This window comes from Squalius cephalus, assembly GCF_949319135.1.
Source record: "Squalius cephalus genome assembly, chromosome: 24".
In the NCBI taxonomy this organism is placed as follows: Eukaryota; Metazoa; Chordata; class Actinopteri; order Cypriniformes; family Leuciscidae; genus Squalius; species Squalius cephalus.
The window spans coordinates 7,401,984-7,429,571 of NC_137145.1; the positions used below are offsets into that span (position 1 = coordinate 7,401,984).

Consider the following 27,588-nt stretch of genomic DNA (forward strand, 5'->3'; position numbering starts at 1 on the left):
ATTTTGCTGAAAATAAAAACACTGGCGGTGGCTGACAATTTTTTTTTTTTTTTTTTTTTTTAAATGCTGGCAGGGAAATATTTAAACATTAAAAAACAGTGTCAGTGTCTCTATTACTTAAAGTGGCTCTCCAGTGTGTTTGTGATTTTACTCGCAGACATCTGACCTTGATGGACTGAACAGAAGAAATGAAGAAGTTTCCACACTAAAGAAGGCAGAGCCTCAGCACACACCTACAGATTACATAATCCCCACGGACCAATGGGAGTTTAAAGGTGTTTACCAGCTGCTTTGGCAAGCTATTTCGAACTCCAGATACAAACTTAGTTTTGGCCTGAATTAGTTTGAAATGACGTCACACTTGTTCCTTCTTCGATTTGCTTGCCTTGAAGTATACAGTATCAGGGCCTTAACTATAAAGATAAGTTTATTGTTTTTGAAATTGTTCTAAATTGAAAGGTAATAATATAGTAACAAATTTAATTTTAAAATGAATGAAAAAATTAATTATTTTGATTAATGATTACGAGAGCACATGAATTAAAAAAAAAAGTGCACTAGGGCTGCTCGATTTCTTTATATTCTCAATTGTCTGTATAACTTTTTTGGAAGCCGTCTTTGATATTTGTGGGCACCATATCTTTGCGTCATATGTGATTTCTTATTTGAACTCTTTTCCTATGTTGTACAGTCCGCATGCCTGATTTTTGTTCACCTGGTTCGGAATGTGCCATTGCTCCCTTTCGTGGTCACTACGAGTTACGTCAGTGACGACGAATGGGGTTTCGCTTAGAAGGCCTGTCATCTTCGAGTATATAAAACGAGCCAATGGCAATGAAATGCCATGGGTCTGCGGAATTTGCATAGCGTAACTCCGCCCCCACCAAGTTAATTCACTTCACTCCACAGCCAATTCTGAGTTCATCTCTATTTCTCTTCGAGACGAGCCTCTCTCCAGGTGTTGGTGAGACAGCGAGCTCCAGCGAGTGCACGTTCCCTGCTTATCTGTGCAGTGATTTGCCAGTGTTTGTGTGTTCATCTCCCTGGTCGCTTCAACACTCTGCGGAGAAATCTCCTCTCACAAAAGAGCATTGCACACGGCATGTCTTTTTAAAGATGCCTCGCCCGTGCACTTCTGGTTGCGGTCGCGTTATATCTGATTCTGATGGGCACAATCAGGGCACAACCTCTCCCTTCACAGGATGCCGTTCAAGATGCTCACGGCCAAACGCATTTTCGAATGCGTGCGGCCGCAGGATTGGTTTGCAGCGATCGACCTGAAGGACGGCTACTTCCATGTCTCCATTCTTCCTCAACATGGTCAGCGCTCCAGCCGTATGTCGCAACTCGCCCGCCACCTCCTCATATTGAGTCAGAAACATCTGATGTCGCTTCGAGCCATTTATATCCCGGGAGACCTGAACCGTGCGGCCGACGAGCTGCCTCGGCTTCGGCCTCTCCCTGGAGAATAGAGACTCCATCCCCAGATGGTTCAGCTGATTTGGGATCAGTTCGGGGATGCACAGGTAGATCTGTTTGCCTCCCACGACTCCCATTGCAACCTGTTTTACTCCCTGACCGAGGGCACGCTCGGCATGGACGCACTGTTGCACAGCTGGCCGCGGGGCCTTCGCAAGTATGCGTTTCCCCCAGTGAGCCTTCTTGCGCAGACCTTGCGCAAAATCAGGGAGGACGAGGAGCAGGTCATTTTGGTTGCCCCGTATTGGCACAACCGCACCTGGTTCCCAGAACTAGTACTCCTCGCGACAGCACCTCCCTGGCCAATCCCTCTGAGGAAGGACCTCCTTTCTCAGGGACGGGGCACCCTATGGCACCCTCGTCCCGTCCAGGAGCCACACGTGGAGGTTCCAAAGATCGGGACGAGGGTGCCATAGGGTGCCCCATAGGGTGGTGGCTACCATCACTTCCGCTAGAGCATCGTCCACGAGACATGCCTATGTGTTGAAGTGGAACCTCTTCGTCAACTGGTGTTCTTCTAAACAACAAGACCCCACGAAATGCCCGATCAGTGTCGTACTTTCCTTCCTGCAAGAAGGGTTTGTTGCGAAGGCTGTCTCCCTCCACCCTGAAAGTGTATGTTGCCGCCATTGCCGCACATCATGATGCAGTTGAAGGTAAGTCCGTTGGAAAGCACGACCTGATCATCAGGTTCCTGAGAGGAGCGAGAAGACTGAATCCTCCTCGCCCTCCTCTCGTTCCCTCTTGGGACCTCTCAGTGGTACTAACTGCCCTGCAGAGTGCTCCCTTTGAGCCTCTGCAATCAGTGGAGCTTAAGTTCCTGTCAATGAAGACAGCACTCCTGGTTGCATTGGCCTCCATCAAGAGGGTAGGGGACCTGCAGGCATTTTCGGTTGACGAAGCGTGCCTGGAATTCGGGCCGGCTAACTCTCACGTGATCCTGAGACCCCGGCCTGGATATGTGCCCAAGGTTCCCACCACACTATTTCGAGACCAGGTGGTGAACCTGCAAGCGCTGCCCTCGGAGGAGGCAGACCCAGCCTTGGCACTGCTCTGTCCAGTACGCGCCCTCCGTGCTTACGTAGACAGAACGCAGTGTTTCAGGACCTCAGACCAGCTCTTTGTCTGTTATGGTGGGAAGCTGAAGTTAAAGGCTCTCTCCAAGCAAAGGTTGTCCCACTGGATAGTGGACGCCATTGCTTTGGCATACCAGCAGCAAGGTCGACCATGCCCCCTTGGTGTGACGGCCCACTCTACCCGGAGTGTGGCATCCTCTTGGGCTCTAGCGCATGGTGCTTCGCTAACAGACATCTGCAGAGCTGCAGGCTGGGCGACACCTAACACATTCGTGAGATTCTACAATCTTCAAGTGGAGCCAGTTTCTTCTCATGTACTCGCTTCAACCAGTCAGTACTAGATTCTGCTCAGGTGTCTTCGCTTGCTCTCCATGGAAGGGATACGTGCGATATTTTCCTCAGGTGAGCCTCATAAGCCCTGAGTTTCCTCCAGCACTGTTGACGTTAACGCCAGAGTTATGCCACTGGCAGCTTTCGCGCTTGGCTAGGTGCCTCCATGTGCATGGTTCCCCCTCTGGGCGACCCCCACATGTGTATTTCCACTGTAAGCCTCTCTGAGCATGTGTCTTTCCCTTGGCAAGCCACCTTGCCACCCCCTGGGGTTGAAATATTCCACCTGCGGCTGGACACCCCAGTGATACTCCATATGCAGCCCCCCGGGGTCATGTGTGTATTCCAAGTCCTTCGGACTGGGCATAATTGCATATTTTCACTGAGATATGCTTCCCAGTGTACCTTGGTATTCCTGTGTTAAGTAGGAGTCCTTCGTCTGTGCCAGTCTCACGACAGGGAGCTCAGACTTACGCAGGGCACTGGAAGACAGCCGAGGTGGCGTGATTAGACTGGGAACCCCATTCGTCGTCACTGACCACGAAAGGGAACGTCTCGGTTACGTATGTAACCCTCGTTCCCTAAGTAGGGAACGGAGACGTTACGTCTCCCTGCCACTTCCGCTGTACCGCTGGAACGGTAGAAGACATATCTGCATGTTGCCGGCGTACTTCCTTATATACCCACAGGGTGGGGTGGAGTTACGCTATGCAAATTCCGCAGACCCATGGCATTTCATTGCCATTGGCTCGTTTTATATACTCAAAGATGACAGGCTTTCTAAGCGAAACCCCATTCGTCGTCACTGACGTAACGTCTCCGTTCCCTACTCAGGGAACGAGGGTTACATACGTAACCGAGACGTTTTTCTATGTAAGCAAGTTACAATGCTCAAAGTTCAATACAAAGGGAGATATTTGCTTTTAAAGAAATCAATTTCTAAGGACTACAGCAAACGGCCGGTAGGGACTACAAAGCCCCTTTCACACAGCGCATTGAACCCGGGAAATTGCCGGCAAATTGCCGGAACGCCTTCTGTGTGAACGCAAACATGACCCGGGTTTAATGCCGGGATCGATGCCGGGTTGGGGACCTAGTAACATTGCCGTGTTCAGTCCCGGAACGCGCGCTGTGTGAACAAAAGCCGTAATAATGCCGTGTCGTAGTGATGACGCTGAAGCCGGGATCGTTCGCCAGCTGTGAAACGGTACGAAATGCGCAATTTTATGATCGAATCAGAGAAATAAATGCACAAGCGTGGTTTCGCAGCTCATAAGCAAACTGAAGATGCTGCTGAGACATTACAAGTCACATCGATGTCACATGTTTTCCGGGACATACACGGGTTGTGTGTGAACGCGCTCTCTGATTCCGGAAAATCACTGGCAGTGTGAATTAACCAAAATCAAATGAACCCGGGTCTAATCCCGGCTCACTTTATCCGTGTATTTTCCGGAATCTCTGTGTGAAAGGGGCTCAAGACATTCCTCCAGGGTTAGTGACATCACTAACCCCAGCATTTACATAAACCCCTCCTCTGGGAACACAATAAATAAAGGGGGCGAGGACATTTTATGTTGCTTTGAAGAGTTGTTGTGGTAGTAGAGTGTTGTTGCGCCATGCCGTCGAAACGCTGTTATTTTCACCCAGATTGCAGGTCCACTTTGTTCAGTCTTCCTAAGGGCGGTTACAATTTATTTTTTAACTCGGTCCCTCATAATTATAATCCTAATGTCGCTCTCTGTGCTGCAAATTTTTCTGGAGGAAAGCTTCCTTAATCTACGCGAGTTCAATGCAGCATTCCACAACGGCTTGTCCTGAAAGATGGAGCAGTTCCAACTTAAAAAACAGAAGCTGTTGTTTACGAGCCACAACCTGCAAGTATGATTTTTTCGTTGATGTGTTTTCCTGTAATAGTTCATATTGTTCATTGTACGTTGTAGCAAGGACCTAAACGAAGGACAACGCTGTTTGGCTCCACAAACCAATTTGTTAAATGCTAATTCATACTTATCTGACAAACACATACAAACTTCTGTTTAATATCACCAGCGCAGCGAACTTGGAATGTTTGTGGTTGTTGTCGTTTATGTGATCAGTGTAAATTACAGTTCATAGAACCCGGAAATCATCCGACCGTTGACAAAGCAGTGTAGAATAATGTTAAATATGTGAAAAATAATGCGAATTTTTAAAAACGAAGCATGAACACATGTTGCAGTGTACCCCCCAAACACAATCAAGCCTTCGAAAAAAGGTGTTTTACCACCCCTTTAAAAACCTGCATATTGTGTTTTTAACCGCAAAATGCATTCTGTGTGAATGGTCTACTATATTATCTTTGGCTGCAACAATAGTTTGAAAGTGCTTGCAAAGTCCCTGGCTCTATCAGGGCCAACTGGTGCTACCAAACCGGGCCCCGCACCAAATGAACATCCCCGCCTCCCACCCCCATGCTTGGGACGGCCTTGGGCTCTCAGAAACATCATCTCTCCTGTATCCAACATATTCCCAAACCACAGATGTTATTTTTTTTATACTGTCCTGGATGTACCTTCCCTGATTCTGTGCTTACTTCCATGTCGTCATAGTAAACCTGCTCAGTTCTGTTCTCGCGCTAGATTTAAGCCCAATTTATACTACTGCGTCGAACTCACGCCGTAGCTATGTCGTAGGCTGTGTGTAGCACGCGTATTCGTCGGCGTACCCTTACGTGCACCTCTCCAAAAATGGAACAACACGTCAATTCTACGCGGACGCAAGCGCTGTGATTGGTCTGCTTGAACCCCTCCCTCGGGTTTCACATGCTCCCTCTGCAAGAGTAATTGTGCGTCAACGCGGACAATGACACAGAAGTATAAATTAAAACCAGCGCGTTGCCTACAGCGTAGAGGCTCCGGCGTAGGTCCGACGCAGAAGTATAAATCAGCCTTTAGGCATGCTGCATTCAGAATCGTGCTTTCTGCGGTTCAGAAATCACGCATGCTCAGATGCGATTTTATTCTGATTTTGATTAAATCGCACATCCCTAAGGATAAATCCTTTATAGGCTAAGTAAATACCGCAATATTCTTTAAAAAAATAAGGATTGGTCAATTTTGATTTAATGGTGATTTTAAAGAGGCGGACGACATAAGTGCAACGCAGGCTTATAATAAACAGAATGTAATCATGCATTGGTGTGGACGGGCCTTTTAACATGTATCATATTGTGTATGAAAACTGTGCTGCATTAAAGATGAATAGACTGAATTGCTTCAGAAACGGACATCTGTATGATGTTTCAAACTAAGTAGTCCAGTTCAGCATTCATTACAGAATACATTTCATAAATGGCATCTACAGTTGCAGTGAAGTTTATCAAGAACTGGCGAACTTTTGTTAAGCATTCCTCCTCTGCAACTTCTTGATCCTTGGATAAAGCTTTAAGAAAATCTGACCTGCATGGTGCGGCATATTGGGCAGCCTACAGCAAAACCAAACAAAATTGCTGGGTAAGCAAGCAATCATTGTCTTAATAAAAAAGCCATACGTTATTACAGATGACCCACATTTTTCGACTAATTAAATTCCATGACTTTTCAGTTGATTATTTTTAAAAGTATATTTATGGAGTATGTTTACTAGATAATTTCCTTTACAAGACTTTTCCAGGCCTCATTACATGCAAACCAAAATGACATGCCCATCTCGTCATGCACACATAGCTACTGAAAACCCACCTTGAAAACTTTCTGGACAATCCAGCCGTGATACCTCTTGAGGGCTTGCTCATAAGCTTTATTGATATTCATGCGAATAAGATCAGGATTGTCCTCATCTCTCTCCCCATCCACTAGACTTTGCAGTAAAATCTGAATGAACCGCAGACCTCTGAGGAAAACACTGGTGATATTGTCAAACAATTTATGAAAAATCATAAATTGTACATACATAGTATATTTCTATTAGAGCTGCACAATTAACACATTAAATCCAATAAATTACATGTTTTTCCCCCCAAACCAGTTTAAGGTTAGGGTGTAGGGTATGTTTAGGGGTTAGTATCTTTTGTAGCATTATGTTGGTGATCAGCAGTGTGATTGACATGAGTAATGGAATCTTTAGAATCGACTGCGGAAGGAGTTTGCGATAAACAGGTTTGGGCAATAAAAGCACTACGAATACGAATTGAATTTAACGCAGTACGTCATCACTACAAGCTGCAGCGAGGACAGTCTCAACACCCACACAATCTTGTTCCCAGATAATGATTCGCAACTTTAGGTGCGTTCACGTCATGTAGAAATTGCAGTAATTAAGAGATTCCGACTTGTAAAAAGCTTTCACGTCCTTGTAAGGCTGGTTTCACTACAGTGGTTCAGGCTGCAGGATTTCCGAATGACTTAAGAAAAGTTATCAGCAAGAAGGTATAAAACTGTACACTTCTTGTCTAATACCACCCACTGCTACTTTACCAATGACAGAAATAAGCACAGTTAGAATGGCAAAATATGTGGGAGAGCGTTGCTATAGTGTGACCATATTGTATTGCAATAGGTAGCACTTCAAAGTTAATACTGAATCAAAACTAGTCAGCACAGGTTATAATTGAGGTGGTTTAATAACAGTATTAGGATATGGTTACACTTGAATTGGTTACAAATTAAATGTATAAAATTGTACAAAACACATTTAATTGTACCCAGAGTACGTGTGTTTTTCCCCCCCAAACCAGATAAGTGGAAATCCCACCATGCAACTAATTCCATTGGTTAAGCTTACAATGAAGGGTAGGGTTAGGGATTAGTGTCAAAGTCACTTGAAGGCAAGGGTGCAAGGTTAGCAAAAAAAACAAAAAAAGTGTAACGCCTGCTAATGCTGTGGTACGCAGTAAAGGAGACTAGAGGCCACTTTTTTAATGGATGTCAATGGATGAGAGGCTACGCTGTAGAAACTGGTTTTGTGGGAAAACTGCTTATTTTATGAATCGACAGCCCATTGGCTAATCTTCAACATGTTTGCTTTTAAACAGTTGTTTTGGATTGATCTATTTTTAAAGTTTCCACCGAAAAAATTTTTTTTTAAGAGAATTCACGGGAGATTGCAGGACAGGTATGCATACTTTTACTGCATTTCTCAATCATTTCTATGGCATCCGCAAAGAGTTAGATAGTTACATATTTCACAATGTTACATATTGTTATTTGCATTTTATAAATAAAATAATTGCAAACATTTTGCAATACCTCTAATAAATTACATTTTGCTTAGTGAAGTTCAGTTTTGTAAATCACATTAATAAACATTTTCCTTCAGATTTGTAGTCTATTTTAATAGCCAACAAAAATGAGATTCTGAATGTATTTAGAATTGTGCAGCTCTAGTTTATTAATGTGATTTGTTGTAGTATTTCACATTATTTTTGAGATATAAAATCAGAAGAAACAAAGGACATACAAAGGACAAAGGCAGAAAATGTGACTAAGTGAACAAATTACCTCTTTAACCACATAAGCGCCAGCGTGGCTCCAACTTTAGGCCACTCTGAGCCATAGATGCTTTTCTCAATTAACAGTATCTGCTGAAGAGTCTCATACTTCACTGGATCTGAGTCATAGACAGCTTTAATTTTCTAGTGAGAATTGGGAAGAATTCAAAACACTCAAAATACATTTTCAAAGGCATTTGATATAGGAAGCATCCTTAAAAACTGACTAATGAACACATACTAGCTTAGCCCTTAGACTTACTGTGATGTTTCCATTTATGTCAGCCTTAATTGGTGCAAAAACCTTGGAACCCAGGCAATCTGAAACGTAATTTTATAAAACACGTTATAACAGCTAATCCTGACATACAATTGTTTACAAATGTGAAGCAACTATTTTGAAGTGCTGTATAGGTAGGTACCAAAGTTGTGGCCATCTGGGAAACAAACTGTTCAACCTGTTCTACTAAAACTATAACTACTTATACTGTACTAACTAGGATACTAAAACTATAACTAGACAGGTCTAGAATAAAATACTATGAAATATATCAAGCGTTAAATAACAGGAATTCACTGAAACAACATTTATTGCGCCCATATTCTGATCACTTCAGGAATCAAGAGGCATTTTTGCCTAGGCTATTTTCTGACCCTGTAACACAAGTGATAAAAGCGCGTGGTAATTTGGCACCACCGTGTGGTTAAAAGAGGTATTCACCCGCGCTGCGTAAAGAGTATCAGTTCTGTTTTGTCCACTGCGTTCAATGTTGAATGACCCCCTTTGTTCTTTGTTACACAAGTTTGGACAACTCGGACATTAAAAAGTCAAAATGAAATCCCAAATGTGAAAGGCAATAGCAGGGAGAGAAAGATTTAACGTCCAAAATTGCTTTCATTGTGTTTCCCTCCAGTAGTATTGATTCTATTTTAAATCATCTTCGGTATTTAATCTATAGGCCTTAAGATACAGTTTCTTATGCTCATATATTATTTGTAACTTTCCATAATTAAGTCACACACGTACAACTTAACGACTCACCGAAAAAATGTGGCAGATGAGAAACCGACTCCAGAAATGTTTTCGTGGCGATCTCGTTGGTGTCTGGCAGCGGCGCAAACTGCTGATCCAGGAAAAGTGCCATCACAAAACATGTAAATAATGCTAACTGCTGAAATCTTGAGGCTTTATTTTCAATTGTCAAAGTTTCGCCACCGTTCGTTTCTAATTTAAATTCTTCCGGAAAGTCGTGACAAAATATTCAACAGGTGAGAGTGAGTTACTGACAAATTGACCGACTGAAGAAGCAAACCCGAAGTGAGTTCAGTCAGTCACCGCAGTGAGGCCACAGCGTTAATAAATCATGACAGCATTTTAAATACCCGTCCTACTGAGAAATGTCATGCTACATGCTTTTAAATAATTCAATGGGTTATATTATATCCCGTTATAGGCTTAAAAACTTATCAATAGACCTTGTGGCAATTTATAAAAGAGTGCAACAGAGCAGCTTAAAAGGATAGATAACTAAAAAAATAAAAATTCTGTCATCATTTACTCGCCCTCAAGTTGTTCCAAACCTGCATGAATTCATTTCTTCTGCTGAACATAAAAATATATATTTTGAAGATAGTCGGTGACCAAAGAGTTGATGCGCCCCATTGACTTCCATAGTATTTTGTCCCCATGCTATGAAAGTCAATGGAGCCCATCAACTGTTTGTTTTCCCACATTCTTCGAAATATCTTCATTTGTGATCAGCAACATAAATTCATACAGGTTTGAAAGAACTTGAGGGTGAGTAAAACATGACAGAATTTTACATTTTTTGGGTAAACTATCCCTTTAAGTTATGTCATTCTACAGTACATGCAAATAATTAATGAACATGCATTTAAAAATAAATAAATAAAATGACTAGCTGTAGCTTGAGTACAATTAAAATTTATTATATTTAGTAACAAGACTGTGAAGCAGCATCAACTGCATGATGCATATCCCATATGAAGGCCGATGTGTCCTTCCAAATTGAGCAGGTAAGTGCATGTGAACACATCCACCAGCTACTGGAGCAGGAAACAGGACAACCTCGCCCCAGATTAGTTGCATACATAACTGACAACCAGCAGCTTACATATATAACTTGTATATAAATATAATACAATGTACTGAATAATACAAAGCGATACCACATAATACCGGAATCACTAACACAGCAGCTGGAGGCCGTTAGGCAATTGTTTGTGTTATTTGTATTATTTCAGACAAGGCAGCACATGAACACGTCCTTTGGACACACAAGAGCATCCCTAAAACATCAGACAGAGTGAATTCATAGTAAAAGGATTTCGTTTTACAGTTGCCTATGAATAAACTCTGACATTCTCTGATGCCCTGGACAAATGAAAACTTTCACACACATGCCTGGGATTAAGCTGCAAAGACTGAATCTTGAAATAAATTCAAAGGGACAATCATTTGAACTGGATAACGATGAGGCACAAATGAATGAAAACTATTAATGGCGAAAATAAACATGACATTTTAAAATCATAAGCCAAGGGTGATGTGTCTGCATGTGTGAGGGACTATATATTTAAGTGTATAATAGACACCCAAGCATACACACAAATGAGGTATAACAGCTCACATACTAAAGCACTCCAACTCCATAATAAGACTATACACTCGGAATACTTAATACAATGGCAACACCAGGACGGGTAAGGTAGGATTTTGCAGCGAGGCTAAAGGTATTTATTGCACAAGAAATGAGGCATTGTGAGTCCTGACATCTACATCATGGTCACATTTTGAGCGAGCTGGTTTTCAAGACAGAAATACTTACTACGCCAGCTGAATTTCAGCAATAATAGCTGTTTATGATTTTCAGTTTTGTCTCACTTAAACTTCGTACATGGTATATTTGAAATGTGCAGGTAGGAAATGAGTAAAGGCCATGTTCTGTTTATCCACAAACAAGAGCAATACAGATATGACAAATCAGTTAATTAGCACCATGGGAAGCAAAACAAATATTAGTTTACATTATAAAACGGCACAGTAAAGCTAGGAAAAATTAATAAAAATCAGGCCGCTGATTATCAAGGCTTTGTGCCCCGAAAGTTATGTTAGAGTAAACGTAAAAAAAAAAACTTTGATCAATAATACTGGACAAGATAATAGCAAAGTGTACATGGTGAAAGGCGCTCAGCGACTTGTACTGTAACTCAGTTACTGTCTTTGGTAGTCACAGTAACTAGCTGTTTAGCCGCCTTGGCAATGTCGTAGGCACACTGAATAACTTGCTGGGAATCATGCGGTGTGACCTTTTGACATTCACCCTGCAGACGGCTGGCACTGGAGGTCAAGAGGCGTAAGGATCCGCGAACGGTCTCGGAGGACGGCCTCTGTGATGGGAGACAATTTCAGAGCCGTATTAACCGCTTAGTGCTTGGAGTGGATGCAGAGACAATAAATAAAGATATAAAGGGTTATAATCTCCACTTTGGCAAAGTTTCCTTATTGGCTCAAGGCTTACCTTAGGGAATAATGTAGCCATTTCTGTCACTGCTACAAGAATTCTCTCCGAACACAGGACAAAACTTGAACAAAGAAAGACAATGGAAAATTCATTTTTATTTCTCTGATTAGATCAATTGTCATTTAAAATTATTATGATTAAAATATTACATTTTATTAAAAAAACTTGGGGAAGTAGAACCTTGAGATGGGGAATACTCTCCTATTCTACTCTGCTGTACATAAAAAATATATATTTTTGTTAATTTATATATTATATATACATGTGTATCTTATTCAAATATCTTTATTATTATTCTTATTCTTTTTTTTTTACAATCTGTGTACTGTTGTTGTCTTGAACTGGAAGCTTCTTCTGTCACCAAAACAAATTCCTTGTAGGGCTGAACGATATTCTGTTTTAACATCGACATCGCGATGTGCGAATGAGCGATAGTCACATCGCCGGAACATGCGATGTGAAGGGTAGTAGCACCCATGGTGTATTAAGAGAACGGTAGCACACAGTAAACACGAGTTTGTTGTATGGCTTTTTGCTGGGGTGACTTGCACGTTCCGCGTGCTTGCACAGTGATTGGTTCGCTGTGCCGCAGCTCACCGCGCTCACAGCCAACATTCAGTGGCATCCTATAGCTAAAAATGGGTGACGAAGAGGATCCGCCGCAAAAAAAAAAAAAAAAAAAAGAAAAGATTTCGTACCAAAAAGAAAGTCAAAATCAGCTATTTGGGACTATTTCGTCTACAAAAAGGAGGATGTTGACCAAAAAGAGGTACTTTGCTGGAGTGTGATAAAGTTGTGGATGGTTGTCTTTTTTAAAAAGTATTTTATTTTTCGTGTTCGCATTTATGAGGAAAAAACAGTGTTACGTGACAGTTCTCCATTACGGACGCGACCGTTATGAAAGCGGCACTAAAAGACTGCTTTAAAACTTTCACAGAGACCTCAAACAGAAAGCACAAAGCCTTTCTTTAAAGCGAATTTCGTTTTGTATTAATTGTATCTTAATTTGAATCAGTGTTTCATTATCCAATTTCCTGGATTTAATAAATAAAAAGTAAATATAGCAGACATAATCACGACACGGAGGCGCCAGCGCCTGAATCCGTGAACCGAAACTCAGCGTATAAGGTAGCCTACTCACCTCACACACCTAAAAAAATATATATAAATATATCTATTATCAACAGAAATCTCTACTTTTAAACAGAACCATTCAAAACAAAATAAAACTATGTAATCCGTATGAAAAGTGCATTTCTCTCCCATGCGATCACTACTGCGAAGATGAAGATCGTCAACTTCATCTTTACAGAAAACACTTGTTTATTAATAAACAATTAAAATGTCTCATTGTAATATTTTACATATTCATAATCATTACTTTTGCTGGTTCTTTGTGACAGCTTTTAAGTGCCGTTTACATGAACGTGTCACTGCATCAGCACCGAAAACATAGAGACACAGAGAGAGAGAGAGAATAAGATTTTTTGACAAATATTTTGTTCGAATTCTGACAGAAATATGCTCTAATTTTGGAATAAAATATTAAGTGGCCTTTTTGTCACTTGTAATGAAGCTTGCTTAGTGATTAATATCATGGAATGGTAGGCTAATTATTGACTTTAGCCTGGATTGATGGCACACAATATCGCAATATATATCGTTGGGAAAAAAATATCGCAATGTAATTTTTTCCCCAATATCGTGCAGCCCTAATTCCTTGTATGTGCAAAAATACTTTTCTGATTCTGATATGGCTCCAATCATCCACACAAAAGCTTTGGACACACTACGACCCAATTCAGCCACAAATAAAGAAAACATATTAAATATCCATTTTATTTACAAATACAGGATTAAAACAAGGGTACGAAAAGCCCTTTTTGATAATTAGTGGTTCTTGATGGTAAAAAAAAAAACAAAAAAACCCCCAAAACCACAATAACCACATGCGACTTGTTTTGCACTGTGTAAAGACAGCTAAAGTGCAGATCTGGGTGAGTGAAATGCTAACCTAATGGTATGGTATCGTTCTCCCATGACTGCATAATGATCATCACAGACCTGAGACCGAACGCCAGCGCAAGTTGAACAACAAAGGCTCCCAGTGTTCAGAATATTGGATTCAAATGACTGTTCCTGATACTTATGTGAATACTGAACATACTGCATGCAGTAAACTCAGCAAGAAAGACAAAACATAAGCCATTTGTGGATCTACACATATCCTTCCAACATGGCCATGTGTTGTTATATCCCAGCTGTGTTGACACAATTCCATCACTTGCTTAACAGACAAAAGAGACACTGTGTCACTAGGGCTGAGCCACTGAAGTCTCCGACTGGAGAATGGGTCCTTTCACCCCTTTCACTCCACTAAACCTACCCAGGCTGTCGCCATGCAAAGGCCAGACAAATTTTCTTACCTCTCATGTTTATTTTCCTGTGCAGCTCTGAGTAATTCCTGGATGTTCTTAGTGATCAGCTCTGTTTTGCTGATGACGTCCTCTGTGCACGGTAGAGTCGAATCACACTCGCCCTCAGACATGTTTTCTGATTGTGGCACTGTACCGTCACCCGGCCAGCCACTCGCCCTGGAGAAGTTACTCAGTGTTGACCTGTGGGGAAGGTGGAAAGCATTCACTGTTAAAAAATAAATACATTCACATTTTATATATATATAAATGTTTATATTTAAAAAAAAAATTTCAAACAACAAAAGGTAAAAGACAAACCCGGATTCTTCCATCTCAATGTGGTTCAGTGCATTATCATAGTCACTTTCTGGCATGCCGCTCTGGGCGTCCAAGGTGGATCCCTGTAACAGGAGTAGAGTCACAGTGAGCTTTCTGCTTAAACAAGGGATGCAACCTGTTACTGACAACTGGTGCTTACTCAAAGCTTGAAGAGACAGCAAACAATCATGCTTTTGGTGTAGAATCGAAACATCAGCATAACAGCTGTAAAGTAAGGTCAGAAACATACTTTGCGCTAGCAGTCAAATGCAGACGCTTGGCCAACACGTCGTAAATACTTAATGTGTTCTTGCATTAACAATGCAGTAACAAACCCTCGAGACTCAAGGGGGCGATAGAGTTACCATCAAACATCTGCCCTATTTAACTGCCCTGCATTGTTATTCAGGTAGATAGCTATAAACATGTTCAAATAAATGTAACTTCCTCAAACTGTTGCTCCACCAGCAATGCCAATGTCATGGGTTCAATTCTCAGGGCATGCATGAACTGATAAAATGTATACTATGGAAGTAAAATAATGACAAATGTTTTTGAAACAAAAAAGCTTGTTGAATTGCACTACTTGAAAAAAATATGCATTGCATTTACCCTGCTTGCATTTTAATGCATTGTATTTTAAGGGCTTGCATTTTTATGGGCTGAATTGTATATTTAAACTGTGAATATTTCAATTCAAAACATTTCACACACTTTTTCATTATTATTTCATTACACGTTTTATTCATTATTAATTAAAAATTCAATAATCCATATTCACCTTCCAGACTTCACTTCCAAAATGTTCATTCTGTTTAAAAATACAACCTATAATATTCGACAGGCAATTTTCTGTCCATTTTATTTTGCTTTACAAATTCGCTTCCACAAATTCAGTGGTTCAAATTCAACAGAAAATTCAACATTTGACATCCGGGAACGGCAGGAATATCAGTAGATTGTCGATTGATAATCACCATATCTGTTAGTTGTCCTCACCAGCAGGGGGCGCAAGCGGCTGTTAATGAAGAAAACTATAGAGCGAGAGAGAGTCATTCATTCATAAAAACGGATTTACAGAAATGAAGCAAGCGCTAAGTATTTGTGATGATTATCAGGGCCAGTATATGGAAAAGCTGATAAAGACACAAAAGTGGTCAAATATCGAAGCTGGAGTCTTAAACCTTTCTAATGATGCTCAGTTTGTCCAGATCAAGTAAGAGTGTGATGTTTTAACGAGTAATGAATGTTGAACAATAATAATCTGGGGCCGTCTGCGATCCCGTGATGCGAAAGGGTTTACACAGAATTAACATTTTGGAAGTGGAATCTGGAAGGTGAATATGGATTATTGAGTTTTTAATAATGAAAACGTGTGTGAAATGTTTTGAATATTCAAATTTTGAAATATTCAAAGCTTAAATATACAATGATGTTGAATTTCAGCCATAAAAATGCAAGTTCTGAAAATACAATGCATTAAAATGCAAGCAGGGTTAATGCAATTTTTTCAAGTACTGCAATTCAACAAGCTTTTTTGTTTCAAAAACATTTGTCATTATTTTACTTCCATAGTATACCTTCAATGCAATCTAATTCACTTTGAAAAAAAGCATCTGCACAAAAAAGCATGGATTGCATTCTGATACATTTCAAACGATGGGCGGAATCAAACTTGTGTAGCTGGAAGCGTTTGCATTCACGTACTTGCATAGAGTATGTTTCAGGTCTGAGATATCAGAGAGCCAGTGACTGCTTCACACATCAAGCAGAGTGGTGAGTAATGTTAATGGCTGGCGTCTCTCGCTGCGTATACGGTTTAAAGTTAGTAATCCAGCTGAGGAACACGTTGTCCATTGGTTGGACAGATCTGATTCATGCACTGAGTGAATGGGGGACAGGTAGAAGATAAGCCCTTCCAACAGCCTGTTCACTGAGCAGGTACTTCACCCTTTGGGTTATCTCATCCCAGGACCAGGACAGAGTTGAGGGGAACGTGGGAAGGGAGGAGAAGGCAGTCACCGAGGGACCCTTCCCAATCTAGAAAGGGTTCAGATTATGTTTTGAGGGATTTTTTTTTTTAATTATGAATGCACAAAATGAGAAGAGGGGTTATCAAATCATACCTGAAGTGATGATTTCACTGGGTTACCAACTGAGTTAAAACCAAAGGAAATAATGAAACGGGAGCACCAAAACCAATTTTGGCTTTGGTTCGGTTTGTACTTACATTCGATGGCAGTGGTTGGAGAGTCAGAGTTGTGTCAGGGTGGACGGTCTCTCCTCTAGGGTGGTACTGCCTAGGACCTGAACCAGTCTCATACATCGACATGGCCCTACAGCCACGTGGAGGTGCCCTCTGCGGGAGATCCTGCGACCTTGCCAAACTGTTTGGAGTTTGCCATTTCAGAGTGCTGTTCTCATTCTGGAGGGAGTTTAACTGAAATGAAGACACTAAGCGGAGTCAGACACTTTCAGCTACAGCAGTGATGGAGTGTCGGACTGCGATCTGACCTCTTACCTTGCTTTGCATGAGTCTCAACTCCTCACTAAGATGGCAGTTGACCTTGAGGAGCTGCTGGATCTTTGCTTCAGAGGCATTGAGGGCACTTTTCACTTCCATGAACTCCTGAACGGTGATCGGGCTGTCCGACAAATCTGAGGACTCGGAGCTCTGATAAAAAAGATCAGTTAGTTTTGATCCCACACACTATTAAGTAGGCCTGTCGCGATAATTACTATATTGACTTATCGCACAATATATGGAGGTGACCTTGATCAAAATTTAAAATAATTATGCATATATACAATACATATATCCTCTAGATAACTAGGGCTGTCAAATAAAATTTCAAATATTCGTAGAATTAAAAAAAAAACATGCACAATCGAATGCAAAAACTGTGCATTCAAATTTTTTTTGTGTCAAGAGGTGTGCGAGACGTGATGACACAACACAGTAGTTTTTTCTTTTAACATTAAAGGGATAGTTCACCCAAAAATGAAAATTAGCCCATGATTTACTCATCCTGAAGCCATCCTGGGTGTACATGACATTCTTCTTTCAGATGAATACAATTGGGAGTTATATTAAAAAATGTCCTGGCTCTTCCAAGCTTCATAATGGCAGTGAATGGCTGTATGTCTTTGGAAGTCCATCAAAGCGCATATATTCATTATTAAAGTGCTCCACGTGTCTCTGGGGGTTAATAAAGGCCTTCTGAAGTGAAGCGATGCATTAGTGTAAGAAAAATATCCATATTTAAAACATTATCGCCTAAAATAACCAGCTTCCGGCAGACGGCCGATTTACGCAAAAAGAGTAACCCTTGAACTTGATGCCTCTCTTGGTTCAAACAAACAGGGCTGGGCAACCTTACGCTTTGCGTAAACCGATGCGTACGGCCGTCTGCTGGAAGCTAGTTATTTTAGTCGATAAAGTTTTAAATATGGATATTTTTCTTACACGAACGCATCGCTTCCCTTCAGAAGGCCTTTATTAACCCCCGGAGATGCGTAGAGCACTTTAATAATGGTAAATCATGTAAATCATTTCTGGGTGAACTATCCCTTTAAGTATTGACTTTAGAATTCGAATATAATTTGAATTTTGCTAATATTTAAGAAAGAAATTCGAATGTAGCTTTTCAGCCATTTTGACAGCTCTACGAGATACCATATTATTCTACATTTTTGAAAACACATGAGACTCCACCGTTTATATTTACAACTCTGCATGTAAACCGTCTAAAAATACCAGACAATATTATAGTTGATCTTCACATTGGTTTAAAGAAAAACGGCAGACACACTGAAAGGAACTGCAAATTCAGTCCCTGAAAGTAGGTGGTGCTTATAGAACAGCATAAATATACTGATTTACCCAGTTACTTGCGCTGTACGCAAAGAAGCGCTGTGTTTATAAACTAGGGCTGTGCGATATAGCTAAAAAAATTATCACGATGTAATGTTTCATATCGTTCGGTATCGATAATTATTGACATTTTTTTATAACCTTTTTTTTTTTAAGACAAGTAGAAAAGTTTGAATTTAAACCACTGTTTTTTATTTATCCACATTAAGGCAAACAACAAATTATTTTAGTTTTAGCAGTCAAAAATAAAATGTAAACAAAAATATCTTCTTTATGTCTTATATTAAGATAAAAAAGTAAGTGTTAAAGAAACTCTTGAACTTAAATAAAATGTTGTGCAAAGTGAAATGTAAAAGTGTAAACGTAGAAGAATCAAGGCAAACTTTGAGGTAGATCAACATCTGTAATAAGTAGGGGTGTAACGGTTCATAAAATTCACGGTTCGATACGACACAGTGGTGTCACAGTTAGGTACATTTTTCGATACAGCAAAAAGAAAGAAATGCCAAAGAAATTTCCTTGATTTAAAAAAAATAAATATATTATTAAAAAGAAAAGTTTTCCCTACATTTGAAACCTTTACTTTTATAAATGGGGGTAATATATTTGAAGGATGAACAAATGTATTTTGGTCATCACATTAAAAATAGCATTTAAATATGATAATATTTGAGTTTTGAAGTGCTGAAAAAAGATGTGTGACGTACTTGAACGCATTTTACTATTCCTGCCAAACTTCCATGGTTACTGTGAGTGTTACTACATTAAATCCATATACAATGAATGTTGCTGATCTGTGGACTTAAAGCCTATAACTAGTTCATTCATGGCACAATGTTTCTCCTGGTTTCCACGTCAGCACTGTTTGATCCGTTAATAACGGAGAAATTTGAATGTTTCTCACTAGATCTCGCGCCGATGTTATTACTTCAGTGGCAAATTCAAATGCTTTCTTTACTGGATCTCTTAACGCTGTGTAGTAACTGTGTCGCTTGATCAAGATCGGCTCGCGCTGCACTGACATTGATGGTCCAAACTGATAAACGGTCCGTGAAGCACAAAATAATAATGCAGTTTCGTTACGCTTTCATTCCGCTTGCCATTTGATGTCGGGCGACGTTATGGTGGTCGCGCGTGCATTTGAATGAAAATATTGAGCGCTATATCGAACATTTTTTATATCGTTACCGACAATGGTGTACCGTTGATAAATACCGATACCGTTTCATCGCCCAGCCCTATTATAAACTCTACTTTTTTAGGCATTATTCTTTGGAACTTTGATTAACCAATTTTTATGTAGTTCAATCCTGAGCCAAGCATCAATTTTGCACTTCCCTGATACTGAGCTAGTTAAATAAAATTAACACACAGGGCTGCCTGCACGTGATCAGCATCCATGCACTCGCGCTGTTTTTTTCAGGTTTTCCTGCTTTCCCCCAATCAGTAGCGCTGTTTCGCTCTGGCTTTGGCAGCACCATGCTACTCTATAAAAATTTTGTACATGTTTAATTCAAACACTTTTAAGGACCTATGTTTGTTTTCACATACTTTCCAGTTCTTGAATCCATGTATCTGAAATTCAAGTACTTTCAAGAAGCATGGGAACCCTGTCAACATTTTAACCGATCGCACTGCCTCTGTCATCTTGTCAGCTCTCTCTGTCGGAGATGAAATCGAGGCTTAGGCAGCTCCTCCTCACACACAGAGCAGAGACTGACAGGTGCATAGTTTTTCTATGTAAAAGTGCACACGACAGACGCGTTTAAACGTTGCACTTGCATTTTTTGCAGCGTCTCGTGCACAACACGGCTTTAGAAACACACAGCGCTCAAGTTAAAAGTTGTTCAACTTATAAAAAACATGTCTCTAGAAAAATACTAGTTGCCTGTTGAGACATTTGTGCTTTTGTTCATATGGATATCGGGCTGCTAAATAGGGTTTGTGTTTTTCAGAAATAATGTGCACCTCACTTAAGGTCTGGGAAAAATCTGTAGATGGAAAATCTCCACACAAGCGCCTTTTTGTTATGTACTTTAAAGGTTTGACATTGTCAAACATGTTTTTTCTGCTTTTTGTTACTTTGCAAAAGTTTTATTTATTTAGGATATAAATTATTATCTAAATATTCTTGAGAATCAAAAGTCATTTGGAAGTATGTACTTCCATTATTATGCTGTTATTTTACCAATTTAAGTGGCATAAAATTGTCTTAAAATGACAATAATATTGTTATTCGCAATTATTCCTGGGGCAATTATTACTATTACGCACCCAGAGAAACTCAACAATTTACCTTGGTCCTCTCGTCTTTTCCAGATGTTGGTTCTTGCTCAGTATCCTCATCTGATGCTACACTGTCATAATCAGGCTGGTCCATCTCAGGACTTTCACTGCCATGACGGTTCCCAATGTCCTTCAGAATTAACTCCACATTATCTGGGAAGAAACAAAGGGTGGAAGTTGAACTTTATGCATCATACAGTTCATGACAAACCCAAGACCTTTCATCACCTTTGACATTATCAGGAGAATTTCCTTGCTGACGGCGTTTGGCATCAGTTAAAATATCAATGACCAGCGTGGCAAACTCATGTGCATTGAACCTTGCGAGTTTCTGGCGTCCCTGCAACATAAATACCACAGAGGGAAACTCAAACCTGATCAAATCAGCTCAATAATTTTAAAAGGTGTGTGCGCACCTGTGCCAATGTACCTGATTCCTAGTGGAAGAATATTCAGGGTTGACAGGGAGGAAAGGTACCACCGTGGTGTCAGTTACCAAAGTGCTGTGGTTCTGCGTTGCAAGCCAGACTACAATAGCAAAAGAATGACACCATTCAAAATGTTAGGATAAAATCAGAATTTGTACTTTTAGAGAAAAATTGACAGATATCAGGCTATTACGCTTCTCTAACCTGCATCTGTTTCCCTTCTGTCAACTTCATCGTACACATCCATGGCTAGTTCTTCAAACTGATGATTACTGAGCTGAAAGCACCACAGCAAGGTTATTTTGCTGTACACAGCTAATTTTAGGTGTCAAAATAGGTGTTGGAATAAAAATGTAATGAGCAACCCCACCATGCATGGAGACAAACTAAGTTACAGCTTTACAAAAACAGTAAACTACTGTACAACTTACGGACTGAAGCTTCTTCTTTGCTGCTTTGGCCAGTTCTGACAAGTCAAGACTGCTGTATGTAAAATAAAATAAAGAGAGCCATTATCACCTGATCATAACTTACTCTAGTAAGACAAGCAAGTGCCATTTCCATACTTACACATTTCTTATCCATATGAAGCCAGCAATGAAAACAAATTATGCAATTAAGTATTTTAATAAACTACAGGCATGATACAAAAAGAGAGCTTATCCTACCTGTCTGCTATCTGAGGAATTATAAAGTGTTGCCCGCTTTTATGATCTGAGGAAAACAAGAAGCCATTTTCTTTCCAGGATCTCAAATCTGTGAGGTACATGCTGTGCTGTCATTACAGAGATACTGATGACTGACCTGGCTTTCTACCGCACAGATAGAACGCTAGTCTGTCTGTCAGCTCAAACTGGATCTCCACCAGTCTGTCTGCGAGTTCCTGGTGTCCTGCCTGCCTATAGTGAGACATAACAGAAAACAGAACATAAACATCACTGAAAATTATTCATATTTGTACTGATCCCTCAAATCTGCATCTCTCTCACCTGGCGTAGTCAACAGGAGTCTTCCCAGAACTGTCTTGTGCTCCGGGATCGGCTCCATAAACAGTAAGCAGTTCTGCCTGTAGCAGCTGACCTGCTTTAGCTGCCACATGTAATGGAGTATTTCCTTTCTCCTGAAGAAAACAAATGACATTCATTAGAGTAATTCAGTCAGGGACAATCAACTAAACTTCTGCTATGGTGCAAACTCCTGCTCCTGCTATGTGCAAATAGCAAAGAAAGCAAAATAATGATATCTTTTTCCACTTTAGCGGTGGATCGACATGAAGGCATCCACCCATACTGCCATACAAAACACAGTATTTACACATTTTGTCAAAATTGGGTTCTGATATCAGTGGGCCAGATTTCCTAACAGCTTGCTCCAGCGCAAACCCTCTTTTGGCGTTAAAAAACTACTGTCAGGATTTACTAAAGACACGCAGTGAAAAGTTAGTGCTGAAAAAGCATGGACAGTTATTTTTCTGGCTGACCTTATTGCATATGCATTTGTATGAATTTCCCTTTCAGACACAAGATTTGTGGGAGGAGATTATTTAAATGAATCATGCAAGGTGATTTACTAAGGTTTGAGCTAGTCAATTTAATGTTATTTGCGCCATTATTTTCCACCCAAAAAAGGCATGTCTTAATTAAACCAGACGCTAATTTGCGGTGCTCTTGGTAGATTGCGTTGGTCATTATGGAAATGATCCGGCTGCGTCTGTGTTCTTTAATTTGCACGTCATGAGTAGAGCACTATTTTTTATATTACATAAACTAGAACTTTAGCATTTTCAAAACTTAGCAATATCCTTATGGTCTTTGAAACTTACTGGATGGAAAAAGTTAGCCTGTGCTCCCAGCGACAACAGCCTCAGGCACGTTTCCAAATTGCCGGTTCTCACACTAGAGTGAAGTTGCTAAAAAAAAACAAGAGTGAATCCATGGTTTAATTTGTGGTTTTGGTCTCAAGACCTCTGAAGACCACATCAGATGTAGATCTTCAATAAGCCTTGTTTGAGTGTCATTTTCATCTCAGAGATTCTTGTCCAGTCCAGTTCGTTCATTTTTATTAAGTAGTATTCTTACCTTGCTGAGGTCTTTGGCAGTGACACTATCATCTTCTCTACATGGCATTCGATGAACAAAAGCCAACATTTGATATTTAGCCTTTATGAAATCTGTTTTGTTAGGGCTGAGAGAGAAGTAAATGATTAAGTGAGCATGTTTAAGCTGAGAGACTCGCTTGGCTCTAAATGTCATGATATATGGGACTCACTGGACTTTGTCCTGAGGATTGGCTTTGCGTTTTCCACTCATGATGGAAGATGGATCCAGAAGGCTGTGTTCCCAGATTGAATTCGCTCCATTATTGTACAAGGACTTCACCATCTATGGATAAACACCAAACACTTCACCTCAACTTTCATTAACTTTCACTTAAGACAAGAAATGAACATGCATAAAACACTGCAATGATGTTCCTGTGACTCCAGCGTCAGCAAGACACATGAGCAGTGTCTAGACACTTCAATGAAAAAAAAGAACAAGACAAAGAAATACTACGGAAGTCATTGGGCCCATCAACTGTTGGTTACTGACATTCTTCAAAATATGTTTAGTGTTCAACAGAAGAAAGAAATTCATAGAGGTTTGGAACAACTTGAGGGCGAGTAAAGAATGACAGAATTGAAATTTTTGGGTGAACTCTTTCTTTAAGCATAAACCAATCCTTAAACCAAAGACAGATACATTAATGATTAGGTTTTGACATCACTACTGGGCAATAATCAGATTTTTTTTAACAAAGTCATGTAAACACGGTTTACTTGCATTACCAGGTTATTGGTTTGCATGTAAACCAGGACAAGAAGTTAATTCAAGAATCTGAATGCTCATTGTCTTGCGGTGTAGTGCAGGACGCCGACGAGAGAAAATACGCAGAACACTACATTCTATTTCTGTTTGAGGAACTGAGATACAATGCCTCATTTCCTTTTAATGAACCTCAGGAAACATGATGCAAAGCAAAGCGGCTCCACATTAAGAGCACGCAGAATGGGTCTTCACCTGTAGCTGTGAGGAGGGCCACAAAGTTTGGGTCAGGTGCCGGACCTGAGAGCTGTGGCGGCCCAGACCTCGGTGAATACTGCAGCATTCATCGCAGATCAGAACTCCACGATTGATAGAGGCCCAACGAGGATCTAAGAAAGAGAAAAGAAAAGCTTTGTTAGTCAAGTACTGCAAATTCCCCTCAAAAGGCAGATCTCAACATTATACATTCTTCCTCCTTACACGCCTACTGTCAAAAACTTGCCAAATCTATGACAAATGTATAAAGGCCCATTCACACCAAGATCGATAACTAAAGATAACTATATCAGTGTCCACACCGGCGGACGATATCGTTCTGTTTATTCTACGCGTGTGCTTGTCTGCCGCTTTAAATGCTCAAGCTTGTTAGAGCAGGATTGATTCTGATTGGCTGTCAATGCTTATATCGTTCATCAGCTGGATAAAATCGTTCTGAAAATGATTCCAACTATATCGTTTCTCTGTGCCGTTATTGTTATAGCTGTGGTGTTAACTCTGCTATTCTGTAATAATGAGAAAGATTTTTAGACCTATATCTTCATCGTTTTCTTTATAGTTATCGTTCTTGGTGTGAACGGGCCTTAACGCTAAGCCTTTGTACAAATGGCCAGATGTGCTAGTTTCCATGGAAGCATGGAAGATGCTCTCAAGATCATTTTCAAATAATGCAGGAGAACATGATCATCAGAATTTAAGTTCTACTGTCATTGAAGCAAAGGAGGAACAGTATCTTTAATGCATTATCAACAACAACAAAACACTTTTTTTTTTTTTACAGGTGAACAACAAACAGCATTTTAAACTTATTAGTCAGATAAAGCCAAAATAGTAAATTAATGTAGATAATTTAGACCAGTAGGATCACAAAACAACGGTACTTAAATATAATAGCCTAAATAATAATATTAGATCATATAAGTTATTTAAGATCAGTGTTTTATTATAATAAATAACAATAACGTTACCGTTATGATAACAGAAACTAGGGATTTCGGTGGAAACTATGGTTACCATGGTGTATCTTTGTTAGGTCTTCCCTGCTTAATGAATTAAAGATGCATCTTTACCTCAAAGTAAAAAATTGGGAGACTAGGCTACAGTTTATTGGTTGATGTGAATGTAAAAATTAGTTTTTAAAAGCGAGGGCCTGACCATCATCAGTTAGCGGTATTTTCCAATGGGAATATCGGGACTGTCCTTTAACCGCGTTCAGAAACCAGTAACGTTAACGTTATCCGTGTAATCCGTGAGTATTATTACTGTGTTGGCTAAGGCTTGAGAATAATCTCAAATAAATTCAGTTTATAAACATCTGTCTTAATAAAACCCTGCAAGATCACATAGGGTTTGTTTCGTGTTTGTTTTGTTTGTCTTACCGGTCGAGCTGCAGTCTGCGCAGACCTCTCTGTTTCGCGCTCTAATGGACATCATACAGCTGCTTTACACGACAATATAAAACATTAATGTGCTTAACACATTAATGAGGGAGAGAGACAGATGTGGGGAGGACGTGTTTTCCCTTGTTCCTCCTTATATGACGCCTTTTTTTACTTCCTGGAAGAGGAGGAGATCAGCAGTCATGGGCGGGTGTTCTTCAATATGACACCGCGACGCGACCAGCTCCGAACGCGCCCATTATCAACTGACCAATAACGTGCTGGTTCGTCGCGTCGTGTTACTTTTCGTTTTACCTTCATGAGGGTAGGCTACTTTTTAACTATATAAACACAAACGAGAGAAAAGGAGAGGAAATGACATTTCAAATATCTGGAGGATTTGTCACTTTCTGTGGGTTTAAGGCCTATACCCTGGTTATTTTCTGACCCTAAAAGATAAACATGCAAAACTCCCCACCAACACTATTAACCCCTTCAGGCCCTGCAGCCATTGGAATGGACATCACATGGTTTTTGGTTTAAACCAATAAAAAGTTATGTTTTTATAATATGAGTAATGCCTGGTCAGTCACTCATTGGTCTCTGATCAACCAATCACAAAGGTTAGTTCACACCAAAATGAAATTTCTGTCATGAATTACTCACCCTCATGTCGTTCCAAACCCGTAAGACCTTCGTTCATTGTCGGAACACAAATAAAGATATTTCTGATGAAATCTGAGAGCTTTCTGACCTCTCCAGACAGCAACGCAACGACCACTTTCAAGGCCCAGAAAGGTAAAAAGACTTGAAAACTTTGGTCGTTGAAAAGTGGTCGTTGCGTTGCTGTATGGAGGGGTCAGAAAGCTCTCGGATTTCATAAAAAATATCTTCATCTGTGTTCCGAAGATGAACGAAGGTCTTCTGGTGATTGAACTTCAGGCATCACAAAAGACAGGCATGGTTAACCAACTAGACAGGAGGAGGAAGAAGCCCCTCTTTTGATTTTTTTAAAGTGTAATGTCCATCACGATGGACATCAGGTGTGAAAAGATATCAGCAGGAAAAAGCTAAAATAAAGAACTACAAATTCTAATGTTGATGTTTTATGAACATTAATGTTAATTAAATATAATTAGTATGATTGTATGTCTTCAAAGTGACCCACACACTGATGTCTTGATGCTATAATGGACACAATAATATATTCATCAAAACAACCAGCAAGTACACATTAACACATCCACATACACACAAAGACATATACACATACTCAGATTCACCCACTGCAACCAACAAAAAGAATCAAAAAAGTTTTTTCTTTAGACTTTATATCATCTTACCTTTTTTTCTACATTCTTATTGCATTGCGCTTACAGTATGTTTTCTTTTTAAAATCTTCAACACTATTTCAATACTAGTTCATATACTAGCTCATGACTAGTAAAATTCTAGTTCATAAGGCTAAAATATGAGGATTTTTATGTTGATTCAGTCTTTGAAGTGGACATGTAAAACAATCTAATAAAAACAATTAGTCTGCAATTTTTTTTTTTTTTTTAGATTGATTTCTACATTGAAGAAGAGCAAATATCAAGCAAGTAAAAAAAAATTGCTCAGTGGAAAAAAGGGGTTAAAGTGTTTGCAGGTTTAATATGAAAAGTAGAAATGACTATAAGACCTTATGCGCCAGAGAAACAAGCGTGCAGCCATTTTTAGAATTTTGTGTTTGTTTCCTTTTCTGTGGTAGGCCTAGCTCTGTATACTTCTATGGCATCGCTGTTGAAGAGTAGGTTAAAGGCATGCAGGGTAGGTGATCTACCATTTCTTGCAGCAGCATTTCCTTTGTTTGTCATTTATGACTATTCTGAACAAATTAGTTTATTTGCTCAGCAGAAGCATAAGC

General features: G+C 40.0%; 2 protein-coding genes across 6 annotated transcripts; both read right to left on the reverse strand.

Annotated features, from left to right (window-relative positions):
- Positions 1-117: 117 nt before the first annotated feature.
- On the reverse strand, positions 118-9,676 carry gltpb (glycolipid transfer protein b). Its single transcript, XM_079861779.1, has 9 exons — positions 9,398-9,676; positions 8,618-8,676; positions 8,366-8,499; positions 6,608-6,758; positions 4,995-6,351; positions 4,362-4,643; positions 3,725-3,854; positions 1,920-2,620; positions 118-1,288 (listed from the first exon to the last, which is right to left on the reverse strand). The coding sequence occupies exons 1-5, from the start codon at positions 9,498-9,500 to the stop codon at positions 6,169-6,171; spliced, it is 630 nt and encodes a 209-aa protein (XP_079717905.1). The 5' UTR covers positions 9,501-9,676; the 3' UTR covers positions 118-1,288; positions 1,920-2,620; positions 3,725-3,854; positions 4,362-4,643; positions 4,995-6,168.
- A 605-nt stretch (positions 9,677-10,281) lies between these two features.
- On the reverse strand, positions 10,282-25,942 carry git2b (G protein-coupled receptor kinase interacting ArfGAP 2b). 5 transcript variants are annotated; one of them, XM_079861749.1, is made up of 20 exons: positions 25,683-25,937; positions 24,283-24,416; positions 23,492-23,604; positions 23,302-23,407; positions 23,046-23,132; positions 22,213-22,343; positions 22,028-22,122; positions 21,892-21,937; positions 21,655-21,706; positions 21,428-21,500; positions 21,226-21,323; positions 21,024-21,135; positions 20,806-20,948; positions 17,157-17,309; positions 16,866-17,075; positions 16,586-16,675; positions 14,636-14,718; positions 14,327-14,518; positions 11,898-11,961; positions 10,282-11,766 (listed from the first exon to the last, which is right to left on the reverse strand). In XM_079861749.1, the coding sequence occupies exons 1-20, from the start codon at positions 25,735-25,737 to the stop codon at positions 11,587-11,589; spliced, it is 2,217 nt and encodes a 738-aa protein (XP_079717875.1). In that variant the 5' UTR covers positions 25,738-25,937; the 3' UTR covers positions 10,282-11,586. The 5 variants fall into 5 exon arrangements, with proteins under 5 accessions (XP_079717875.1, XP_079717876.1, XP_079717877.1 ...); XM_079861750.1 differs by having other exon boundaries at positions 21,655-21,703; positions 25,683-25,936; XM_079861751.1 differs by having other exon boundaries at positions 10,283-11,766; positions 16,866-17,060; positions 25,683-25,942.
- Positions 25,943-27,588: the final 1,646 nt, after the last annotated feature.

What these genes read in the sequence shown, in the direction of transcription:
- gltpb (XM_079861779.1), bottom strand. Translation starts at nt 9,500, where the DNA reads ATGGCACTTTTCCTGGATCAGCAGTTTGCGCCGCTGCCAGACACCAAC. An exon ending in GCGCTTATGTGGTTAAAGAG is followed by an intron (nt 6,759 to 8,365) that starts GTAATTTGTTCA and finishes TGTTTTCCTCAG; the next exon opens with AGGTCTGCGGTTCATTCAGA. An exon ending in TTGTCCAGAAAGTTTTCAAG is followed by an intron (nt 6,352 to 6,607) that starts GTGGGTTTTCAG and finishes GTTTTGCTGTAG; the next exon opens with GCTGCCCAATATGCCGCACC.
- git2b (XM_079861749.1), bottom strand. Translation starts at nt 25,737, where the DNA reads ATGATGTCCATTAGAGCGCGAAACAGAGAGGTCTGCGCAGACTGCAGC. An exon ending in CTGCCAAAGACCTCAGCAAG is followed by an intron (nt 23,133 to 23,301) that starts GTAAGAATACTA and finishes GTTTTTTTTTAG; the next exon opens with CAACTTCACTCTAGTGTGAG. An exon ending in TCTGTGCGGTAGAAAGCCAG is followed by an intron (nt 21,938 to 22,027) that starts GTCAGTCATCAG and finishes TGTTTTCCTCAG; the next exon opens with ATCATAAAAGCGGGCAACAC.